The sequence below is a fragment of the Vulpes lagopus genome, chromosome 11 (genome assembly GCF_018345385.1).
Source record: "Vulpes lagopus strain Blue_001 chromosome 11, ASM1834538v1, whole genome shotgun sequence".
Taxonomy (NCBI): Eukaryota; Metazoa; Chordata; class Mammalia; order Carnivora; family Canidae; genus Vulpes; species Vulpes lagopus.
The window spans coordinates 14848532-14872231 of record NC_054834.1 but is presented as its reverse complement, the minus strand read 5'-3'; the positions used below and the strand labels follow the sequence as shown (position 1 = coordinate 14872231).

General features: G+C 40.1%; 1 protein-coding gene across 2 annotated transcripts in view; it reads right to left on the bottom strand.

Moving 5' to 3' along the window:
- Positions 1-23700, bottom strand: part of PUS7 (pseudouridine synthase 7) — a 57788-nt gene that overhangs the window by 4976 nt on the left and 29112 nt on the right. For both annotated transcript variants that reach the window (XM_041721968.1, XM_041721969.1), the window contains exons 9-14: positions 14106-14234; positions 13360-13485; positions 4692-4753; positions 3186-3346; positions 2153-2279; positions 193-294 (exon numbers count right to left, since the gene is read on the bottom strand). In XM_041721968.1, the coding sequence (XP_041577902.1) occupies positions 193-294; positions 2153-2279; positions 3186-3346; positions 4692-4753; positions 13360-13485; positions 14106-14234 (707 nt within the window). The remainder of the gene's footprint in view (positions 1-192; positions 295-2152; positions 2280-3185; positions 3347-4691; positions 4754-13359; positions 13486-14105; positions 14235-23700) is intronic.

Genomic DNA, 23700 nt, shown 5'->3' with positions numbered 1-23700 from the left:
TCCTGAGAGACTTTGTATGTAACATGGTTTATAAATGTTTGAAATCTACACATTTTCAAGTCTGATGGAAATCAAAATTCTAAAATTATATTTCAAGTACTGATTTTTGTCCCCCTCTCTCTACTCTTGGTGGCTAGTGGCTTAAAATACGTCAGGTTTGTTTTAACTATTTTCCCCAGACAGTGAACTTACTTTTATGCTTTGGGTAGATAACATCGAAACCAGGCAAGGGCATTACCACATCATGGATGGAGTAATTATTAACATCTTCTTCATCAATATAGGTGGCTGTAGCTGCAAATTCACAGATAGAAAAATTATGAAAACAGATGATATTTTCATGAGCTTGATCTTCTAAAATCATACACATCTAAGAAGTTAGAAGTGCATGTTGCCACAGGCTAAGTGGCCTACAAAGGTTAACAAAATAAAGTTAGATGCATTTCTATTCTACTCAAAAAATGAAGATCATGGATTGAGAACAAGTGGCAAGTCAAATAAATTATTTCTCAGCTGGACCCTCAGTTGTTAGAATGTATGCTTTAAAAAATCAGCTTTTTCCTTACTTATATTTAAAATATTTTATTTATTTATCTGAGAGAGAGAGAGGAGAGAGAGAGAGAGAAAGCACAAGCAGGGGAGAGGGAGAAGCAGACTCCCTGCTCAGCAGGGAGCCCGATGCGGGGCTCAAATCCCAGGATCCCAAGATCATGACCTAGGCCAAAGGTAGACGTTAACTGACTGAGCCACCCAGGTGCGCCCTCCTTTTTCCTTTTTTACTTTTATTTTTAAGATTTTATTCATTTATTCATGAAAGATCCAGAGAGAAAGAGTCAGAGACACAGGCAGAGGGAGAAGCAGGCTCCATGCAGGGAGCCAGACATGGGACTCAATCCTGGGACTCCAGGATCATGCCCTGGGCGGAAGGCAAGCGCTAAACCACTGAGCCACCCAGGCTGCCCATCTTTTTTAAACAACACTACAAAATACTATCTAAAATGTTATCACCAATGGATGCATTTTGCTAAAAGAGTAATTTAAAAAATCATCTGCATTTAGAGGATGAAATGTGATGGCACATGGGACATCAAAATACACTGGATGTAATCACATTGGAGGAGGTTAAAAAACTTAATTCAGGATTACTTCTTAACAGAAATCTTAGTGGAGGGATGCCTGGGTGGCTCAGCAGTTGAGCATCTGCTTTGGCTCAGGATGTGATCCCAGGATTGAGTCCCACATCAGCCTCCTCTTGGGGAGCGTGTTTCTCCCTCTGCCCATGTCTCTGCCTCTCTGTGTCTCTCATGAATAAATAAAATCTTAGAAAAGAAAAGAAAAGAAAAGAAAAGAAAAGAAAAGAAAAGAAAAGAAAAGAAAAGAAAAGAAAAGAAAAAAAACCTTAGTGGATTTATTGGGAATACATTCAGATGAGCAGGCCATGTCTTCAGAGAACAGAAGGGCAGCCACATATGCCAGGAAGACAATGGACTGTGAAAATAGGCAGACTTTCATTCTGAGTCCCTGCCGTTTCTTTTTTGACCCAGCTGCGGAACCTTGTGAACCTTGTCTAAAGAACAGTGAGCATACTTCACAGAGCACTATCAGCTTTAAACCAGAAGATGTAGGCGAAGGGCAGAGCACAAGGCCTGGCCCACGGTGAGGGCTCAGCATCAGATGGGATTGTCTGTTTTATGAATGCTGTCGGCACAGAGTATGCACTACGTGTCTGTGATGTCATGGCCTGCACGTTACGTGAGCTCCAGTCGAGTGCTGACGTAAAGAAACTCTTTAAAAGTGGCAGACAACAGCAGAGAGGCCGAGGTACGCTCAGAAGCATAGAGATTTTGCTGGATCCAGATTAAAGTTTGGAAAAAGATTTAAGGCAACACCGAGTCCAAATCTATTCCTGAGAAAATGGAGGCCCAGAGACCCAGAGAGAGCCAGGCACTTACTCAAATCAGATATGTATTCTCATTAAAATAAAGATTCAAACTGTTCAGTCTGAGTTTATGACGTCTTTCCATTTCAACCTTACTAGACATCTCTCTCTCTCTCTCTCCCTCTTAAGTAGTGGTGAGCTTGGTTTTTAAGCACTAGTGTCAAATAACTGAGCCATGGTTGGATGGAATAATGAGGATATCTGCCTTTTTACCTCCTTTGAGAACAAGGTCCCCTGGAACGGGCTTCAGTCCATACTCTTCTATTCTCTTGCTTACCATGTTATTCCACACATAGCTTTGATAGCTATGAATATACATTAAGCGATTATTTCTTGGTATCTGGAAGGAAGAAGAAAATGGGTAAGGAAAAAAAATATATGTTCTGAATATTAAAAGTACTGTACTTTCCAAGACATCTTACTTGTTTAATGGTGACCCCAGGATAAGCAGCTCATACTTTCAATGTCATTTTTCTAAGAGCTTAGAGAAATAGGGACTGAAGCACAGAACCAGTGCTAGAGACAGAACCCTTTCGACTATACGGTGTTCACAGCTCCGATTACAGTGGTTCCCATGCATTCATACAAATAAACCTATACCCTGGTGGAACCTATACCCTGAATCAAAGACACAGCACTGACAGGGTAAAAAGCGCTTTCTTCCTGATAATTCCACGGAAGGAGAAACTCTAGATAACAGAACTGATCACTAATTACATGTAGGAAAATCTGCTCTTTTTGTTTTTCTGGGGAAGAGTATTTAAGATTGAAGTTGAAGAGTTAAACCAGTCTGTTCTGGGTTATAGATATCCAAATACGAGCACAGGCCATACATGTCAAAATGGTACCCCCACTGTTGAACCACCATGAACAAATCGAAGTAAAATGTGATCATTTAGACCACTTCTTGTGCAACCTCTTACTTAGGCAGGTTATAGTTCTGATGCTAAAGAATGATCAAGAAATGAACTCTAAGATGGATTGTGAATTTCTGAAGTATCCAGATACTTAATTTAAATTTCCTTAAGGATCATATTTTCCACTCCAGCAGTCCCTGCACCCACCCTCCTCCCCCTTCACCATTCAGGGTACAAACAAGGATCACTCAGGTAACACAGCACTCAGAGATCAAAGGATCCTTATTTACCTTCTGCTCTTTCAAAATTTAGTACAATATTTAAAGATAAAATTTAAAAAGCATTAAGCCACCTCACGTCATTTGCCTCACTTCACAAATAGCACTCACTATGCCAAATGCAGAGACTATATTCTTCATTCCATATTTGGAAAGTCCTCGAAGCAGCTGCCCTTCCACACACCTTTTGACAGGAAGTTTTCTGAGGGCAGCAGCTGGGTCTTTGCTCTTCGCCCACTCTTCCCTGCACTTAACCAAGTAGCCTTTTTCGGCTGAGGAAAAGAAAAAGCAGTGATTAAAATAATTTATCGAATAGATAGATTTCCATAACCTAACATGCTTCCTAGAGAACACAAATTAGAAAATGCCCTTTGTAATACAGGTACTCTGAACAGCTTCTGCTCACCTGAGAATACCCATCAGAATGTGAACAGGACAAGTAGAGCGTACAGAGCAAGCCAGCTTTGTCAACCTACCACCAACCCCAGGATTTAAAGACCATTACTGTTCCATTATCACAGCTGATTCAACAGAGGACAAAACCAACACAGTCCTTTCTTCTGTTTTTTTACTGTGTTGGCAAATTTAATAGGCCACTCACTTTAAAATTAGACAACTTTATTTCTTTTCATTTGCAAATGAATAATTACCCAAAGTGCAATGTGGGTTTCAAATCCACAACCCTGAGATCAAGACCCGGGCTGAAATCAAGAGTCAGATGCTCAACTGACTGAGCCACCTACCTGCCCCTGTACAGTAGTATTCAAATCTTTTTTATTTTTTTTTAAAGATTTTATTTATTTATTCATGAGAGACACAGAGAGAGAGATAGAGAGGCAGAGAAACAGGCAGAGGGAGAAGCAGGCTTCATGCAGGGAGCCCAACGTGGGACTCCGGGATCATGCCCTGGGCCAAAGGCAGGTGCCAAACTGCTGAGCCACCAGGGCGTCCCAGCTGTTTTTGTTTTTTTTTTTCATATAGTATGAAAGTAGAGATATTTTCTGAAAAATTTTTAACAAACTTTTCCAACTAAAATCCCTCAATATTTTTTTTAAAAAATATTTTATTTATTTATTCATGAGAGAGAGAGACACACACACACATACACAGAGAAAGAGAGAGGCAGAGACACAGGCAGAGGGAGAAGCAGGCTCCATGCAGGAGCCCGACATGGGACTCGATCCCGTGACCCCAGGATCATGCCCCGAGCGGAAGGCAGACGCCCAACCACTGAGCCACCCAGGCATCCCTCCTCAATATTTTTTTGCCCAGTTTTTGCATCGTATTACAGTATGCTTTAACAGATTAACCACAAATATGTTTGGATTCCTGCATGTTTAGAGATTCGGTAGTGCATGGGGAAAAGGAAAGAAATGTATTCATTTATGAATTAATAAATGAGATTAGCTAAACAGATGAAAACAGGATATAAATTATATATCTCAAATATATATATAATTAGTGAAAAAATAAACTATCCTCTTTACTTTAAAAACAATTTTTAAAAATTCTGAAATAACCATCCCCAAGACACATACTTTTTACTCAAAACAATTCCATGAATACCTAACAAGATACTCTATTTTTTTTTTTCTTTAACATGAATTTCATTCTTACCTCCAGAACGGGGTTTCAATATTAAATCCATGACTTCAGTCCAGGAATTCTGTAGGATAGCTCTAAAATTAAACAGCATTTACTTTACTCAATTTTGCATTATATGCCGAAATTGGTGGAGTATCAAATCATGTTAACTTTATATATTTCATTAAATGTGAAAGTAAGCTGCAAAACTAACATAAAGGTTTCAACTGTAAATACCAAAGGAACTTTAAAAAGAGAGAAGAAAAAAAAGAAAAAAAAGAAGAAAATAAAAACATGTTCACTCATTAAGTATCACGGCAGTTTTAAAATGCAAATGTTATAAATACTACCAAGTCATTAAGCTGTTATGGTATTATCTGTATAATCAAAGTCTGCACTAAAACTTATTTGAAACTTCTCAAGAAATTTCTCCCCCTGGTTAAATATCTTCTTGCCTAGACAAAAAAGAATAACATTTTATCCTTCCCTATTATTCTTGCCAAAATGGAAATATCTTTATTTTTGTTGATTAGAATACATGCTTCTTAAAAATTAAAACATTTAGGAAGGTTACCTGTTATCTAATTAACACTATCTAAGGCAACACTTTAGAGTGTATTTGTTGTGACCCTTTTAAAAAAGATTTTATCTTTTAAAAGATTTTGTTTATTTGAGAGAGAGAACAAGAGAATGAAAGGGAGCAGGGGCAGAGGGAGAAACAGGATCCCAGGACCCCAGGATCATGACCTGAGCTGAAGACAGATACTTAACTGACTGAGCCACCCAGGTACCCCCTTAAAGATTTGTTTTAAGTAATCTGTATACCCAACGTGGGGCTGGAATTTACCACCCCAAGATTAAGAATCATCCACTCCACCGACTGAGCCAGTCATGTGCCCCCATGACTTTTTTCAGAAATTTGTCAGCACAGGTAATGTTTAAACTTTTATTGTTATCTTTTGCCATACAAAAATTTTGTATATCATATCCGAAATTTTTTCCAGTAAGATTTCTGGTGTTGGAGTCTTGCTTAGAAAGGCCTTCCCTAGGGACGCCTGGGTGGCTCAGTGGTTGAGCACCTGTCTTTGGCTCAGGTCATAGCCCCAGGATCCAGGATTGAGTCCCACATCAGGCTCCCTGTGGGGAGTCTGCTTCTCCCTCTGTGTTTCTGTCTCTGTGTCCCTCATGAATAAATAAATAGATCTTAAAAGAAAGAAAAGAAAAAAGAAAAGAAAAGAAAAGAAAGAGAAAGCAAGCAAGCAAGCAAGCAAGCAAGCCCTTTCCTAGGGGCACCTGTCAGTTAAGTGTCCAACTCTTGGTTTCAGCTCAGGTCATGATCTCATGATTGTGGGAACAAGTCCTGTGTAGAGCCCCACGTCTGACTCCGTGCTCAGTGGGGAAGTCGCTTGAGAATATCTCCCTCTCCTGCACCCCTTGCTCACTTTTTCTCTCTAAAATAAATAGTAATAGAATAGAAATAAGGTTGACGGAAAATAAACAGTTTCTAAAAAAAAAAAAAAAAATAGATAAGTATTTTTAAAAAGGCCTTTCCTACCATAAGAATATACAAATCTCTTCTAATTTTTCTGTTTCTTTTAGTTAATCAGGGTATTTTTCATGTTTAAGTTAACCTAGTTTTGCATATTAAGCTATATAAAATGCTCTTGGTATATGATATGATCATATGGATTTTATATCTACTAATGCAATTAATTACACAACAGATTTCTTACTGCTGGCCATCCTTGCAGTCCTGGAACAATCCATGCTGTATTAATTTTTAAATATTCTCCTGGGTGACGCATCATGTAGCTGGCTAGGCCATCCACAACACCTCCAAAGAGAGTGGAGTATTAATTCAGGACTAGACCCTGGTCTGTCAGGTACCACAGAAGAGACATCTATGTTCAAAAACCTTTGCTACTTAGCTAGCCACCTGATTTTGTAAATAGGTTTATTGTAAAACACCTGTGCTCATCCCCTGATACCATGTGTATGACTGCTTTCCCACTGTTCTAACAGCAGAGGGGAGTACCTATGAACACGCCACTCTGTGGCCAAAAATGTTTACTATCTGGTCCTTCACAGAAGTCTGCCAATGCCTGGTATAATATGTTACAAAGTTCCTTAAGATGCTACCATATACATGAAAGTTCAGTGTATATTGCCATATTAAATATGTGCAGATTTGGTTTACAAGAGGCCACTGTATCTGGCCCACTACACATTAAGATGTTTTCTTATGTTCTTTCCTTCCTCTATTTAAAAATATTTGCATAAAATAAAAAAATAAAAAAAAATAAAAAAAAAAATAAAAAAAAAATAAAAATATTTGCATAAAATATGCACAACATAAAATTCATGATTTTAGCCATTTTAAAAGTGTACAGTTCTATGACACTAAATATTCATACTGTTGTGTAACCATCTGGATTACCTGCCTTCAGAACTTTTATTTATTTTTTAAATATTTTATTTATGTATTCATGAGAGACAGAGAGAGAGAGGCAGAGACACAGGCAGAGGGAGAAACAGGCTCCATGTAGTGAGCCCAATGCGAGACTTGATCCTGGGACCCCGGGATCATACCCTGAGCCAGAGGCAGACAGACGCTTAACTGCTGAGCCACCCAGGTGTCCCCCTTCAGAACTTTAACATCTTCCTCAGCCGAAATTCTGTACACACTAAATAACTCCCATCTCTTGGCAACCACCACTCTACTTTGTGTATTTGACTATTCCAGGTACCTCATGAAAGAGGAATCACACAGTATCTGTCCTTTTGTGACTGGCTTATTTAGCATAAAAGTCTTCCAGGTCTATTCATGTTGTGAATTGCACGTGTAAGAATTTCCTTCTTGTTGGGATGCCTGGGTGGCTAAGCAGTTGAGCGTCTGCCTTTGGCCCAGGGTGTGACCCTGGAGTCCCGGGATTGAGTCCCACATCCAAATACAATTTTTTTTTAAATTTTTTATTTATTTATGATAGTCACACAGAAAGAGAGAGCGAGAGAGGCAGAGACATAGGCAGAGGGAGAAGCAGGCTCTATACACCGGGAGCCCGACGTGGGATTCGATCCCGGGTCTCCAGGATCGTGCCCTGGGCCAAAGGCAGGCGCCAAACCACTGCGCCACCCAGGGATCCCTCCAAATAAAATTAAAAAAAAAAAAAAAAAAAAGGATTTCCTTCTTGTCAAAGTTGACTGTATCTATGTGCCATGTTTTGCTTATCCACTCATCTGTTAATGGAAACTTGGTTGCTTCCACCTTCTGGATGTCATGAATTATGCTCTTAAAACATGGGTATTTGAATATTTGCTTTTACTTTTTCTGTGTATATACTGAAAAATGGAATTTATAGATCATATGGTGATTCTACATTTAAAAATCGCCATATATTATTTTCCATACAGGCTGGACCACTTTATATTCCCACCAGCAATGCACAAGGGTTCCTAGTTCTCCACATCTTCACCAACACTTGTTTTGTTGTTTTTAATAATGGCCTTTCTAATGAGTTTAAAGTAGTATCTCATTATGGTTTCGATTTGCAATTTCTTAATGATTAGTAATGTTGAGCCTCTTTTCATAATTAGTTCATTAGTCATTTGTATTTCTTCTTTGAATAAAGTTCTATTCAAGTTGCCCGTTTTTATTTTTTATTTATTTTTAAAAATATTTTATTTATTCATGAGAATACACAGAGAGGAGAGAGAGAGGCAGAGACACAGGGAGAGGGAGAAGCAGGCTCCATGCAGGGAGCCTGACGTGGGACTCGATCCGGGGTCTCCAGGATCACGCCCCGGGCTGTAGGCGGCGATAAACCGCTGAGCCACTGGGGCTGCCCTCTTTGTCCATTTTTAAATAAAGTTGTTTTGTTGTTGCTGAGTTGTAGGAACTCTATATTAACCCTTTATCAAATATATAATTTGCATATATTTTCTCCCATTCTGCAGGACTGCTTTTTCACCCTGTTGATAGTGCCCTTTGTACACAAATATATATATAGGTATATTTTTAAGATTTTATTTATTTGTTCATGAGAGAATGAGAGAGAGAGAGAGAGAGAGAAAGAGAGAGAGGCAGAGACACAGGCAGAGGGAGAAGCAGACTCCATGCAGGAAGCCCGACATGGGACTCAATCCTGGGTCTCCAGGATCATGCCCTGGGCTGAAGGCAGCGCTAAACCACTGAGCCACCCAGGCTGCCCCACAAATATTCATATATTTTAAAGGTTTTATTTATTTATTGGAGATAGAACAAACAGGAGGAACAGCAGAAGCAGAAGCAGAAGGTGAAGCAAGAGTCCCCAATGAGGAAGGAGCCTGACGCCGGGCTCGATTAGGACCCTGAGATCATGACCCAAGCCAAAGGCAGATGCTTAACCAACTGAGCCACCCAGGCACCCTGTACACAAATATTTTTAATTTTATGGACTCCAACCTATTTTTTTTCTTTTGTTGTCTGTGCTTTTGGTGTTATATCCAAGAAACTGGCCATCAAATGCCATGAGAATTCCCCTTTTTCTTCTAATTTTATAGTTGTAGTATATGCAGGATTTTGATCTATTTGGAGTTAATTCTTGTAAATGGTGTTAAGGCAAGGGTCCAAATTCTTTTTTACTTTTTTAAGTGTATATCCAATTTCCCCAACATTATGTGTTGAAAAGACTGTCCTTTCCCCCATTGAATGGTCTTGTTACCTCTGTTGAAAATCATTTGATCATATATGCAAGGGCTTATTCTACCTTAAAAACAAAAACAAAAACAAACAGCTTTACACTAAGGTATAATTCGTACATCCATATAATTCATCCATTTAAGTGCACGATTCAATGACTTTTAGTATACTCACAGAATTTCATAACATCATGCAATCAATTCTGGGACATTTTTTATCACCCCAAAAGAAATCCTACACCCACCAGCATTCACTCTCCATTACCCCTTCCCCAGATGTAGACAATCACAATCAACATTCTGTCTCTATGGATTTGCCTATTCTGGGCATTTCTATAAATGAATCCTATGATATCTTGCCTTTTGTGACTTCCTTCACTTAGCATGTTTTCAAGGTCCATCCATGTTGTGGCAGGGATCAACTCTGCTACATTCTCTTTTATTGCTGAATAATATTCCATTGTATGGATACACATTTTGTTCATCTTTTTATCAGTTGATGGACATCTGGGTCGTTTTCATTTTTTTTCTTTGGCTGCTATAGCATTGGTTTAGATTTTTATCTGAACCCATGTTCTCAATTCATGAGTACTTATCTAGGAGAGCAACAGTTGAGTCATATGGTAACTCTACATTTAACCTTCTGGGGACTAACTAGGCTGTTATCCAAAATAGCTGTACCATTTTACATTTCTACCAATAGTGCATAAGGATTCCAATTTTCACCAACACTTGTTATTGTCTGTCTTTTTTATTTTAGCCATCATAGTAGATATGAATAGCTCCTTGTGGTTTTGAACTGCCTTTCCCTAATATTTAGTGATTCTCTAATAATGTTGAGCATCTTTTTGTATATTTATTAGTCATTAGTCTATGTTCTTTGGAAAAATGTCTACTCAGATCACCTGCCTATTTTTAGACTATTTGCCCTTTTTGTCTTTGAGTTTTAAGAGTTCTTTAAAAACTCTGGATATAACTCATTCTTACTTTTTTAAAAAAATTTTACTTATTTATTAATGAGAGACACAAAGAGAGAGAGAGAGGCAGAGACTCAGGCAGAGGGAGAAGCAGGCTCCATGCAGGATGCCCGATCCCAGGTCTCCAGGATCAGGCCCTGGGCTGAAGGCGGTGCTAAACCACTGAGCCACCCGGGCTGCCCCCATTTTTAAACTATAAATGAGGACTTGTTTGTTTTTTCCTTAGGAGGTCCTATGATGGTTACAGTGGGCTGCTTTGAAGATAGGAAACAGTCTTAGGTTATGGAAACTGTTGGTTTGTAATTTTGAATGGATGGTATTGACTGTATACTTAGGGCCTATGATGTGATTTTTGTTCCTATTTTTTTTTTTTTGTTCCTATTTTTTTTTTATGAATCTGATCTCATTCTCATTAGCCATTTTACATTATCTTTGGAGTACAAAATTTGCAGGGTCCTGGGGCTGTTCTTCTCCCAAATTAATTACAAATTCAAAAGTTGCTATAGGGGCACTTGGGTGGCTCAGTTGGTTGAGTGCTCAATTCTTGGTTTTGGCTCAGGTCATGATCTCAGGGTCATGAGACTGAGCCCCTCGTCAGGCTCTACACTCAGGGCAGAGTCTGCTTGAGATTTTTTCCTTTCCCCATCCCCCCTTGCACTCGCTTTCTCTAAAACTAAGAAATAATATCTTAAAAAAAAAAAAAAGTTGACACAGCCTGGGGCATTTGGCTGGCTGATCTCAGAGTCATGGTGGGCATGGAGCCTACTTAAAGAATAAGTAAGATATTATACATAACAAAACAAAATTAAAGAAAACAAAAGTTGATACAGCCTTCCCTTAAAATATTCTGTCCCATAACACAATATCTTCACTATCTTTATCAATGTCCTTTGACCATTTAGCAAGACTGAAAACATTACCATTTATTATCTAATAATAACAACTATTATTAATTACTTTAGTTTTCTTCTTAGTAAAAATTCTTTCTCTGGTTAGTTCACTTTAGTTTTAAAATATTACTTTCTGGGATGCCTCAGTGGCTCAGTGGTTGAGTGTCAGGTCTGCCTTCGGCTCAGGGTGTGATTCTGGAGTCCCAGGATTGAGTCTCACATCAAGCTCCCTGCATGAAGCCTGCTTCTCCTTCCTCTGCCTCTCTCTCTGTGTCTCTCATGAATAAATAAATAAAACCTTTAAAAAAAAATTACTTTCTGCTTACTGAGCACCTACTACATCCCAGGCATAGCAACAGGTACTGCATAAATATCATTTCACTTCATTTTCAGCACACTGTGACGTTAACATTATGATCTTCATTTGGTAGATGAATAATCTTAGGTTCAGAACTGAAGTCTGACTTTATTGCCTGAGCTTTTAACCTTCACAATACTGACTCAAAGAAGTAGAGAAATTACTACATGATGCATTTTTATCATTTTGTACTTTTAAAACAATTTTATTTTCCAAAAAACTGTTATTTATTTATTTTAGAGAAATAGAGTGGGCGGGAAGGCAGAGGGACAGAGAATCTCAAGCAAACTCTGCAGGCTAAGCTCAAAGCCCGATGTGGGGATCTCACAACCCTGAAATCATGACCTGAGCTGAAATTAAGAATTGTATGCTTAACCAACTGAGCCACCCAGGCACCCTAATCATTTTGTGCTTTTATTTTTTTAAAATATTTTATTTATTTATTCATGAGAGACACAGAGAGCGAGAGAGACAGAGACACAGGCAGAGAGAAGCAGGCTCCATGCAGGGAGTCCAGGATCATGCCCTGGGCCTAAGGCAGATGCTCAACCACCGAGCCACCCAGGGATCCCTGATTTTGTGCTTTTAAAAACACACCAACAGGGCAGTTTGGGTGGCTCAGTCAGTTGAATATTTGCCTTTGGCTCAGGTCTTGATTCCAGGGTCCTGGGATTGAGCTCCACATTATGCTTCCCTGCTCAGTGGGGAGTTTCCTTCTTCTCCCTCTGCTCTCCCTGCCCCTTGTGCTCTCTCTTCTCAGATAAATAAATAAAATCTCAGAAAAAAAAAAAAAAAACACCACATGAACAAACGCAACTTTGTGTAGACAGCTGCTATAACCATGCACCAGAAGTCAAGAAAAGTCCTCTGTTCCTAGTACTACAGGGAACCAAACAGCTGCAGCAAAGCCCCAGGCCTAAATTTCATCTCTGCTAGAACATGGGTTTGAAAGACAAGGAAGAACAGGAACTATACAAACTTGCAGATCACAACTCATGATGACTTCGAGAATTTAACGCCCATGATTGTTTTATGTAATGGTCTATTGATAGCAGGACAGCATATTCAGGTTTAGGTTTCTGAACCCAAGTATGTATGTAAAGTTTATTTATTTAAGTAATCTCTACACCCAATGTGGGGCTTGAACTCACGACCCCGAGATCAAAAGTCACACATTCTTCTCACTGAGCCAGGCAGGTGCCTCTTTTAAAGTTTTTTTTTTTTTTTTTAAGTTTATTTGTTTAAGTAATCTCTACACTCAATGTGGGGCTCAAATGACTCCAAGATCAAGAGTCCAAGTACTTATTGATGGGATTCCCTGCTGCCTGAAAGTGAATCAGGGTTCTTAAAAAAATAAACTTAACTCACTTTTACATCCTACACCACTTTTCTCTAAGGGTACAGATTCAAGTTTAATAAACTGGGAAGCGCTTGTTAACAGAGATGACAAACTACATCTTCTCTGTCAGGCTATCCAATTGCTTATTACACTGAGCCAAGATTTACCTGTAAAGAAGAAACTAAAAATAGAATCCCTGTATCGGGGATGAGAGAAAAACTTACCTTTCAGGTTGTATCTTTTTGATACAACTTGAATCCTTGATCCTTAATTTTTTACTGTGTATTATCTTAAAACACAACAAGAATTAGAAAGATGCTATGGATCGGTTGATGAGACATACTGGTTCATTTGGCCCAGACATGAATAAGTAAAAAAAACAACAACAACAACAAAAAAACCCATTCTTCTTTTTCTATGTGAGGCCTTTTAGACAAAAGTTAAGAATTTAAATACAAACCTTCCAACTTGATATGTGGGGACAGCTGTAGTCCCAAATCTTTGCATTCCATAGTAGTTAATAAATCCGATCTCCTTGAGAGAGTTCATAGCTTGCTGAACTTGGTCATCAGTTCCTGTTATATTTCTGTAGGGGCCCAAATTACCCAGAGAAAAAAATTTTAGTCAAACACATTCAGGGATGCTTATTGTCAATGATATGGCTTGGCTTCTATGTCTTCCCCTTAACCCCTGCAGCTTTCTCTCTACCTGTTGAGGACCTTTGTCTTTCTTAAAAAAATTGTGGCAAAATATACATAATACTAAATTCACCATTTTGGCCGTTTTTAAGTACACAACAGAGTGGCTTTATGTGCACCAACAATGTTGTGCAACATTCACCCTATCTACTTCCTGAATTTTCTGCTCTTCAAACTGAAACTCTGTACCCATTAACAATAGCTCCCACCTCACCCTCTCCCACCCCAGGTAACCTTTCTTCTACTTTCTGGGTCTGTGAATTTTTTAAACACAGCATTTGAAGCAGACAGCTCCTTTCCAAAGGAGGGACTGAGTTTTGAGAGCTGACAGGCATCAGTACAAATACTCCAGTAGTATCTGCTCTCCCAGCCCTATCAGGCTCTGCTTGGCCTTCCCGTTGCCCCACCTGTTAGTACCAGCTCACCTGGATTAATAACTGCCCCAAACAGATGCAAGGTGACCCAGTGAGACCCTCTTGGTCTGCATTCCTACCTGCAGTTCTTTTACCTGAGAACGACTGTGAAGTGATTCCCTTGAAGCTCTCCCAGTTTCAGGGGGTTTTTCTGATAGCTGAAATTCCCCAGCTTAAAGTTCATCAAGCACTTGTTCAAGTGAGCAAGTCTTTGAGCGGTTATTCTAAAAAATATAAAATAAAAAAGGAGCATGGAGAGGATCATGAAATACTGCCTGCCTAAAATAAAATAGTCTTGGGCACCTTACTACAGGAAACGACAGCTTGAGACAGGACTGCACCAAGCTATGCTGAGCGAAAAAGTCGGGCATCACGGCAGGTGGCCTGAGAATACTTTTCATTTCCCCCTGGATTGTTCCTCCTGCAAAATGATAGCAGTTCAATCTTACTGGATAGATGTAACCTGGGCCATATTTATGTTTATCAAGTCTCATGTTAACTAGAACGAGTAATGATACCACTGTATCTGTGCAATTTGCTACTTTTTTGTGAGGGGGAAGGGGATAATAACAGAGAGCAATCTCATACAATCATAAAGACTGTTATTATGCATTTTAAAGAGTGAGTCCTAATTTTGTCTATCAGAAAAATACTGTAATCTCACAAAGAAAACTTGAAGTACAGAAAAAAGAAAAACAATGCAGTTTCATCACCTGAAAAAAAATGTTAATATCCAACTTTGCTTTTCCTCCCATTCTTTTTTCGTTTTTAAAGATTTATTTGACACAGCAACAGAGAGACAGCAAGAGACAGAGCCCACAAGCACAGGGAGTGGCAGAGGGAAAGGAAGAAGCAGGCTCCCCACTAAACAGGGAACCCGATGTTGGGGCTCAATCCCAGAACCCCAGGATCATGACCTGAGCCCAAAGGCAGACGCTTAACCAACTGAGCCATCCAAGTGCTCCCATTTTTTTTCTTAAACACATTATGTATAGATAGATAAGAGATATAGATGGCATCCGACCATAAATGTGTACCTTGTTATCATTTAAGGATAGGACGAGTGGGTGGCTCACTTGGGAGGAGACTCCCTGCTTAGAAGGGAGCCTGATGTGAGGGGAGCTCAATCTTCTGACTGGGGAGATGGTGACCTGAGTTGAAAGCAAGAGTCGGATGCTTAACTGACTGAGCCACCCAGGCGCTCCGGTATCTTGCTTTATTCCCACTTAAAAATGTGTATTGTAGATTTGCTTCATCCACACAGTACTGTGAGGCTGCTGCATTCTTTGTCCAACTGCACGTTCAGGACAGCGGCTGACCTGCATATTCCATCCTTTATCTGACCTCCTTTGATGGACATTTAAATTGCGACCTATCTTTTGCTATCACAAACAATTCTATGGCAAACATCCCGATACATACTTCTTTGTGCATCTATATAGGTGCATGTTTGGAATAAATTCCTAGATGTGGAAAGTGTGGATTTTAAATTTTAATCCCTACTGCCCTGCCCTTGGAAAGTTTGATCAGTTTTATGCTCACACTGCTGATACGTAAGTGCCTGCTGCCTCACCCTCATGTCTCCTCCCATAGCATGCTACAAACCTCACCTTGAGCTCCACCAGTCTGTTAAAAATGTTTTACCTTGGTTTTTATTTGCACACTTCCTGTTGTGAGGTTAAACATTTCACATATTGACTACGAACTGCCTGTTTGTCCTGTTATTTATTTTTAACCTATTTTGGGTTATTTTTCTTACTGTTTTCACGGAGTAAGGAAATCTACCCTTTACCACACAGTTTGCAAATATTATCTTCCACTTTGTGAGTTTAGTTTATTTTTATTAAAATATTTAATTTATTTATTCATGAGAGACACAAAGAGAGAGGGAGGGGCAGAGACACAGGCAGAGGGAGAAGCAGGCTCCATGCAGGGAGCCTGACATGGGACTTGACCCCGGGACTCCAGGATCACACCTTGGGCTGAAGGCAGGCACTAAACTGCTGAGCTACCAAGGATCCCCTAGTTTATTTTTTAAAAAACTATTTATTTGAAAGGGAGAGAGAACACGAGGGGCGGGGCGAGGGGCAGAGGAGGGAGAAGCAGGCTCCCCGCTGAGCAGGGCTTGATCAGGACCCTGAGATCTCGATCTGAGCAGAAGGCAGTTGCTTAACCAACTGAGCCATCCAGGCACCCTGAGCTTAGTTTATTTATAGTATAGTTTATGCTTTAGAAAATTTACCTCCCAGTATGTTTTATTTTTTATTTTTTAAAGATTTTATTTATTTATTCATTCATGGAAGACACACACAGAGAGAGGCAGAGACACAGGCAGAAGGAGAAGCAGGCTCTATGCCGGAAGCCCGATATGGGACTTGATCCCAGGTCTCCAGGATCCCACCCCGGGCCAAAGGCAGGTGCTAAACCACTGAGCCACCCAGGGATCCCCCTCCCCGTGGTATGTTAAAAAAAAATTCAAAACTTGAGGAAACTGGCAACACTGTTACCTTATACCTTCCACAGAGATTTACCAATTGTTAACTTTTTGCCAGACTTATCTTTTTTTTTTTTAGATTTTATTTATTTACTCATGAAAGACAGAGAGAGAGAGAGAGAGAGAGAAAGAGAGAGGCAGAGACAGAGACAGAGGCAGAGACAGAGGGAGAAGCAGGCTCCATGCAGGGAGCCCAACGTGGGACTTGATTCCCGGATCTCCAAGATCATGCCCTGGGCCGAAGGTGACACTAAACCACTGAGCCACCTGGGCTGCCCTATCTATCTCTTTCTAATCTATGGCATACACATATACACAAATGTGAAATCTAAATACTTTACCGAACCATCTGAGTTTGTTGCAGACATCACACCTTACCCCTAGTGACCCTGTATCTCCTAGGACAAGCAGAGTCCCCTGCCTAACCAAATGGGTCATACTCGGGAAGCCTAACAGGAATTTGACACTACCAACAGGCAGTCCATACCCACAGTCACCCAATTACCTGATAACATCATCTCATTTTTTTTTATAAGCTCCCTAAATTCAGGATCTAACCAAGGACCTCATACTGCCATTGCAATGTCGTTAGTCTCCACTAAGCTGTCTGGATCTTTTCTAGGCTTTTGTTTTACGTTGGTATCTGACTTAGCAGAATCCAGGGCAGCTGTTACATACCTTGCCTTTACATCTGGATTTCTCTGATTCCTTGTGATTAGACTTAGATAAACATATTACTTAGGTGATGCTACCGCCTTTTCAGTGTACTATAGCAAAAGGCAATAATATTCAGTCTGTCCATCACTGATGGCGATAAATTTAATCACTGAGCTAGGATGGTCTGTGCAAGATTTTTCTACTGTAAGGGAACATTTCCTCCTAGGTGATTATTCTGTTCCTGAGTCTTTCATCCATCTGTTCAGGTACCCCAGGATTCTTACTGCCTGAAGAAAACACTAGTGTGTTGATGTGAAAGAGTGTTTTTCTGTATCTATAATTCCTCCTTCTTAGTTGGTATTCTTCTGTAAATAAGGAGTATATAGTAAAATTTTTGTTACATTCATGATTTTTTTTTTTAATTCTTTTTACTTATTCACAAGAGACAGAGAGAGGCAGAGACACAGGCAGAGGGAGAGGCAGGCTCCCTGCAGGGAGCCTGATGCTGGACTCAATACCAGGACCCCAGGATCACAACCTGAGCCAAAAGCAGACACAAAACCACTGAGCCGCCCAGGTGCCCCCTCCTCATTTTTTTTTTTTTCAATAATTCAAGGTTTAGAGGCCCCTGGGTGGCTCACTCAGTTAAGTGTCTCCCTTAGGTTCAGGTCATGATCCCATGGTCCTGGGATGGAGCCCTGTGTCAGGCTCCCTGCTTAGTGGGGAGTCTGCTTCTCCCCTCTCTGCTCACCTCCTCTCTCTCTTAAAAAAATAAAATCTTTAAAAAAAAAAGTTCTGAGGTTTAAGTCATACTTAGAAAAGGTATCATTAGCCAGATTTTTTTTTTTTTTAAGTTTCCCAAGTGTAAACAGAGTGCTTCTACAGTTTTGTTTTGGTTTTCAGCAAAAAGGGCACTCTTCTTTTGTTGCCTTTGGGCTTACTGTAGTGATTACTTTTTACCACACTTCATTCAGAGCTCTGTTGGCCTCCACACGTTCTCCAACACACTAATCCTCACTACTGGGGTTTTATAAGTTTACGCTGGTTGTGGGGAAAAAGAAAAGACCTCTCGGCACTGTTGTTCCAGGGGCTTTGAGTGAGAGCTTCTGTTTCTCTTTCTTCCAGTTCACCTCTGATGCCAAAGTGGGTCATCTACAAAGGAGCAGGATATGGGCGAGGTCATGCTGACTTGGGAAGGTTTTCCTGCTCTTTCCCCCTGCTTTAAATCATGGGGTCTCCTCATCCTAAGCAACAAGGTTAAGGGAAGAAGAGGGAAAGTATTTTTCACACACAAACTGGCAACCATGCGAGCTGCTGCTGAGTGGCTTGGGCTCCACATTTTTTTTAAGATTTTATTTGTTTATTCATGAAAGACACAGAGAAAGAGGCAGAGACACAGGCAGAGGGAGAAGCAGGTTCCATGCAGGGAGCCCGACGTGGGACCCCGGGTCCCCAGGATCACGCCCTGGGCTGAAGGCAGCGCTAAACCGCTGAGCCACCGGGCTGCCCTGGGCTCCACATTTTAAATCAACACTATCACACATGCCTTTTTGCTTTATGTCTTTTTAAAAAGGTAGACTATGGAGTATAAAAACTGTACCAAGGACCTGGCTACAAAAAAATATTTATACATCTGTACCTTTATGCAGTGACACTGTGGCTGGTGCTGCTTTTTGACTGGCTTTGTTGAGATCCAGCAAAGCAGAGTCATGGCTTTGGAAGCCATTCCTGGTGAGCAACTTTTGCTTCAAATAAGCGTTTCTTTGTAGGGGGGGGGGGGAATATCTGGCAAAGTATTGCCACTTTAGCCACTCAGTGAAGACCTACAAAAATGTCATCACTGATTCTTTCCTGCAGTTTTTAAAAATATATTTTTATATTTTTGATTCACCTGGAATTTATTTGGAATAGGGAACTGAGGTAAGGAGCCAATTTTTTTTTTTTTTTTCAGGTGGCTATTCAGTTATTTCAACATTCACTGACTCAACCATTTTTTCCTCTGGTCTTAAATGCTACTTTTTTTTTTTTTAAGATTTTATTTATTTATTCATGAGAGATACAGAGAGAGAGGCAGAGACACAAGCAGAGGGAGAAGCAGGCTCCATGCAGGGAGCCCGATGTGGGACTCGACACCGGGTCTCCAGAATCAGGTCCTGGGCTGAAGGTGGCACTAAACCACTGAGCAACTCGGGCTGCCCTAAAACGTCTGTTAAAAATGGTTTAAGAAATAAGTGATGTAAAAATTAGAAGGGAGACGGCCAAATTGCAGTTTTTGTCAGTGATGATTGTTTCTACTCAAAAGAGTTTACTGAAAGTTATACAAGGTAACAAAGATTAATGTACAAAAGGTAATATGAAGACAATAGACAGTTAAAAATTATAATGGAAAAGAGATGTCTTTTACATAAAAAAGGGAAAAAAGGAACATACCTAGAAATAGATTTTTATATATGTATGTGGGATTTTCATGAAGAAAATTTTAAAATACTGTTGAGAGATGTAAAAGAAATGAATGAATGATAAACCTCGTCTTGGGTACATATAAATGTCTTTCCTTATTGAATAAATGCATAAATTTATGCTGTTACTAATGAGAATACCAGTAGAATGTTATTTTTTAACTAAGTTAATCATAAAGTTAATGTAGGAAATCTAATATGAAAACTAGCTATAAGAATTCTGGAAAAGTTACTAACAAAGGGGGCTTAACCTCAGTATATATTTAAAGCATGTTATAGAAATATCAGAGTTAGGGCTGCTCCAGTGGCTTAGCTGGTTTAGCGCCACCTTCAGCCCAGGGTGTGATACTGGAGACCCGGGATCGAGTCCCGCATCAGGCTCCCTGCATGGAGCCTGCTTCTCCCTCTGCTTGTGTCTCTGCCTCTCTCTCTCTCATGAATAAATAAATAAAATCTTAAAAAAGAAAAAAAGAATTATCACAGTTAAAGCTATTTGATCTTGGCACATAAATCAGTAGAATAATTAGAGACCTAGATCCATACACAGATTTAGTATATATTGAAAGTAGCATTTAGGGATCCCTGGGTGGCTCAGTGGTTTAGCTCCTGGATCCCAGGATCAGGCCCTGATCCGAAGGCAGACATTCAACTGCTGAGCCACCCAGGTGTCCCCAAATAAATAAATAAAATCTTAAAAAAAAGAAGAAGAATCTAATATGCTTGAAAATAATGTACCAATAGAAACTTACTTATAAAAGACATCTACTCTGAAAACTACCACCACAAAGAACGTTTGTGCTTCACCTTGGTGAACAAGACACTTGACACTCTACACTGTTTATCAGCACTAGTCAGTCCTTGGAGCTTATCCCTGCTGTCAGGAGCCATGTTCCACTTTGCCCTGGAAATGCAGGAGTTGGGGGTGGGTATGTGTCTGGATGTGTAGCCTGGGCCCCAGGGCCTGGTCTACACTCCCAGAGTAGCTAATCATGGAGCAACCCCACAGAGGTGTGTGCCTCTGCTCTGTAGTCTCTGAGGTCTCAATGTTACATGAAAAATTGATGGGCAAAGTTTATCTTAGTCCTTAGTTAACATGCTATTTACTGAGTTAGGTAAATTGTTTAAAATTCATCTCTATAGGGGTGCCTGGGTGACTCAGTTGTTTAGGCGTCTGCCTTCAGCTCAGGTTGTGATACTGGGGTCCTGGGACTGGACCGTACATCGGGCTTCCTGCTCCTCAGCAAGCACGCTTCTCCCTCTGCCTTTCTGTCTCTTATGGATAAATAAACAAATAAATAAATCTTTAAAAAAATCATTTATATAATACCAGCTTGCCAATTCATCTCACAAAACTCTTTTTCTTTGCTGAAAATTTTCCCGTAGTCTCTGAAGACACTTGGTCATCTCTTTGCTGCGTATCAATCAACTTATTTGTTTCCTAGCTCAGTATGCACAAAAGCAGCCTGACCAAATTTCTTGAGGGAAAAAAAATCTGTCATTGCCCCATTAATTAATATAAAATGTAGGAAGCCTGTCAGAGAAGTCAGGAAATGGGCAAAGCTCATACTCCATTAATTTCCCTCCCCATCTCCAATTCTCCAATCCCCTGTCCAATCGAGGACCAGACAGCACAAAGCAGGTCTAATCTGGCCTTGGGCCAGCTGCTCAGAAGCAGCAGGTCCAGGAGAAAAAGGCACCAGGTCCTTGACTGCATATGTATGTGGACAATGGTGGAGCCACAGGGCATAAATTAATCCAGGAGTTCTATCCCCAAGAATCCAGAAAGCAGAGGATCATGAGGAACAGAGTGAAGATGAGAACAACAGAACTTGTCTTTGGTCAGTAACTACTATTGTAGAAACGAACAGAATATTTAAGTCAAGAGGAAAAAAGTAAGCAGGCAACTTGGCAGCTCTGGAGAGATTCTGGAGTCCCTGATAGCCATGGACATGCCTCACAGCTCTGTTGCTTTTCTTCCCCTTGAGATAAAATATAACCTAAAATTTATCACTTTAACCGGTATGAAGAATGCAATTTAGTGGGTTTTAGTCATGTCATGCAACTGTTACCACTATCTAATCCCAGAACAGTTCCATCATCCCAAAGAAACCCTACATCTATTAATAACCCCATTCCCTCTCCCTGCAGCCCCTGACAACCACTCATCTCCTCTGTCTCTATACATTTACCTAACATGGACATTTCACATAAATGTAATCGTTTATGTGGCCTTTTGTGTCTGACTTCTTTTACTCAGCATGTTTTTTTTTAAGACTTTATTTATTTATGAGAGAGTCAGAGACACAGGTAGAGGGAGAAGCAGGCTCCATGCAGAGAGCCTGACGTGGGACTTGATCCCGGGTCTCCAGGATCACGCCCTGGGCCAAAGGCAGGTGCTAAACTGCTGGGCCACCCGGGCTACCCTACTCAGCATGTTTTTAAGATTTATCTATGTTGCGCAGCCCCGGTGGCGCAGCAGTTTAGCGCTGCCTGCAGCCTAGGGCGTGATCCCGGAGACCCTGGATCGAGTCCCACATCAAGCTCTCTGAATGGTGCCTGCTTCTCCCTCTGCCTGTGTCTCTGCCTCTCTCTCTCTCTCTGTGTTGTCTCTATTAATTAAAAAAAAAAAAAAGATTTATCTATGTTGTAATATGTATCAGTACTTCATTCCTTTTATGACTGCATCCTATTCTATTGCCTGTTCTTGAATACACAGCAGACACATATTTCTGAATCCCACCATCACAGCAGAAAAGGTATACTCATTCTTACAGGATGGGTGCTCCCTGAACAGAGGTAGAATGGTGTTGACAGTATCTTCATGATCCTGTTCACAGTTTTAATTCTGATGATCTTGGATAGAGCTCTATAGTTGTAAATTCATAGCGAATTCTGTGAATAACTTGAGACTATTAAAAAAAATCTCACTTTTACATCAGGAGCCAACCTAAGCAACATGTTGCACAAAAAGCCTTTATTAAAGCCAGTGAAACACTGGCTGAGGCTCAGAAAGGAGACTGGCAGGAAGAGGCGGAAAAGAAACAAAACATTCTGAATGAGCTTGTTCCTGCTTGAGATCCTGTTAAAATTATGAGGTGGCTGGAGAGTTACATGAGGCTGAAAAGAAATGCTGCTTAACCCTAGGAATGAGCGATTCAGCAATAATGAAAACCCTTGTGAGGTGGAGTGGGTTTATCCTGCCTACCCGTTCTCACGGGAAAAGCCAACCTGCCCGGCCCCATGTATCCATTAAGCAACCGAAGGGTGTCGCCTGCATCCGTGAGATAAGTACTATGTGCTTTCCAAAGGCCAACACATAAGGTTCTACTGTAGTTTCTTACTAAGTCAACAGGAAGATGATAAAAGCAGCAAAGACAGAGCTGCACTGTGATCAAGTATGACACCTGGTGGCTGACCAAGAAAAGAAGTATCTTCAAATATTCAAAGATTTCACATCATATAATGCAATATAAAATAACGAGAAGCCATTTTTTGACCCTCGAATTAGCAAATGACTTTTTTTTTTTTTAATGTAAAACGTGTTAGGGAGGATTCTGTGGAAGCAGAATAAAGGTGATAAATTGGCACCACCTTTCCACAGGGCAATTAGGCTTTGCTATCAAAAACCCGAAACCTAGAGTTTCACATTCCTTTTAAATCAGAATTCCACTAAGTTTGTCTATTTTTTTTTTTTTTTACTAAGTTTAACTTAATGAAGTTTTTACAGATGTGTGGCAACATTTAGCTACCAGTATGTCTGTCGTGGAACTGCTTATAATAGCAAGAAACGGGAAACAATGTCAACATCCAAAAATAGAGTAAGAGTTCAGAACTTAGGATTTACCACATATTTAAATATCTTTTGCTATGTACTGAAAAGGAAAGGGGTACATCATTTACTGTTCACAAGAACACATTTTATATAAATATTCTGGTCCACAAAGAAAAAAAAAACAGTCCCTGACGAAAAATATACCAAACTGTGAATAAGGCAATCTCTAAGGGAGTACAAATTATGGCAGAACTTCATTTTCTGCCTCGTTCCTTCTGTGACAAAAACAAAACAATTAACCTATCTAT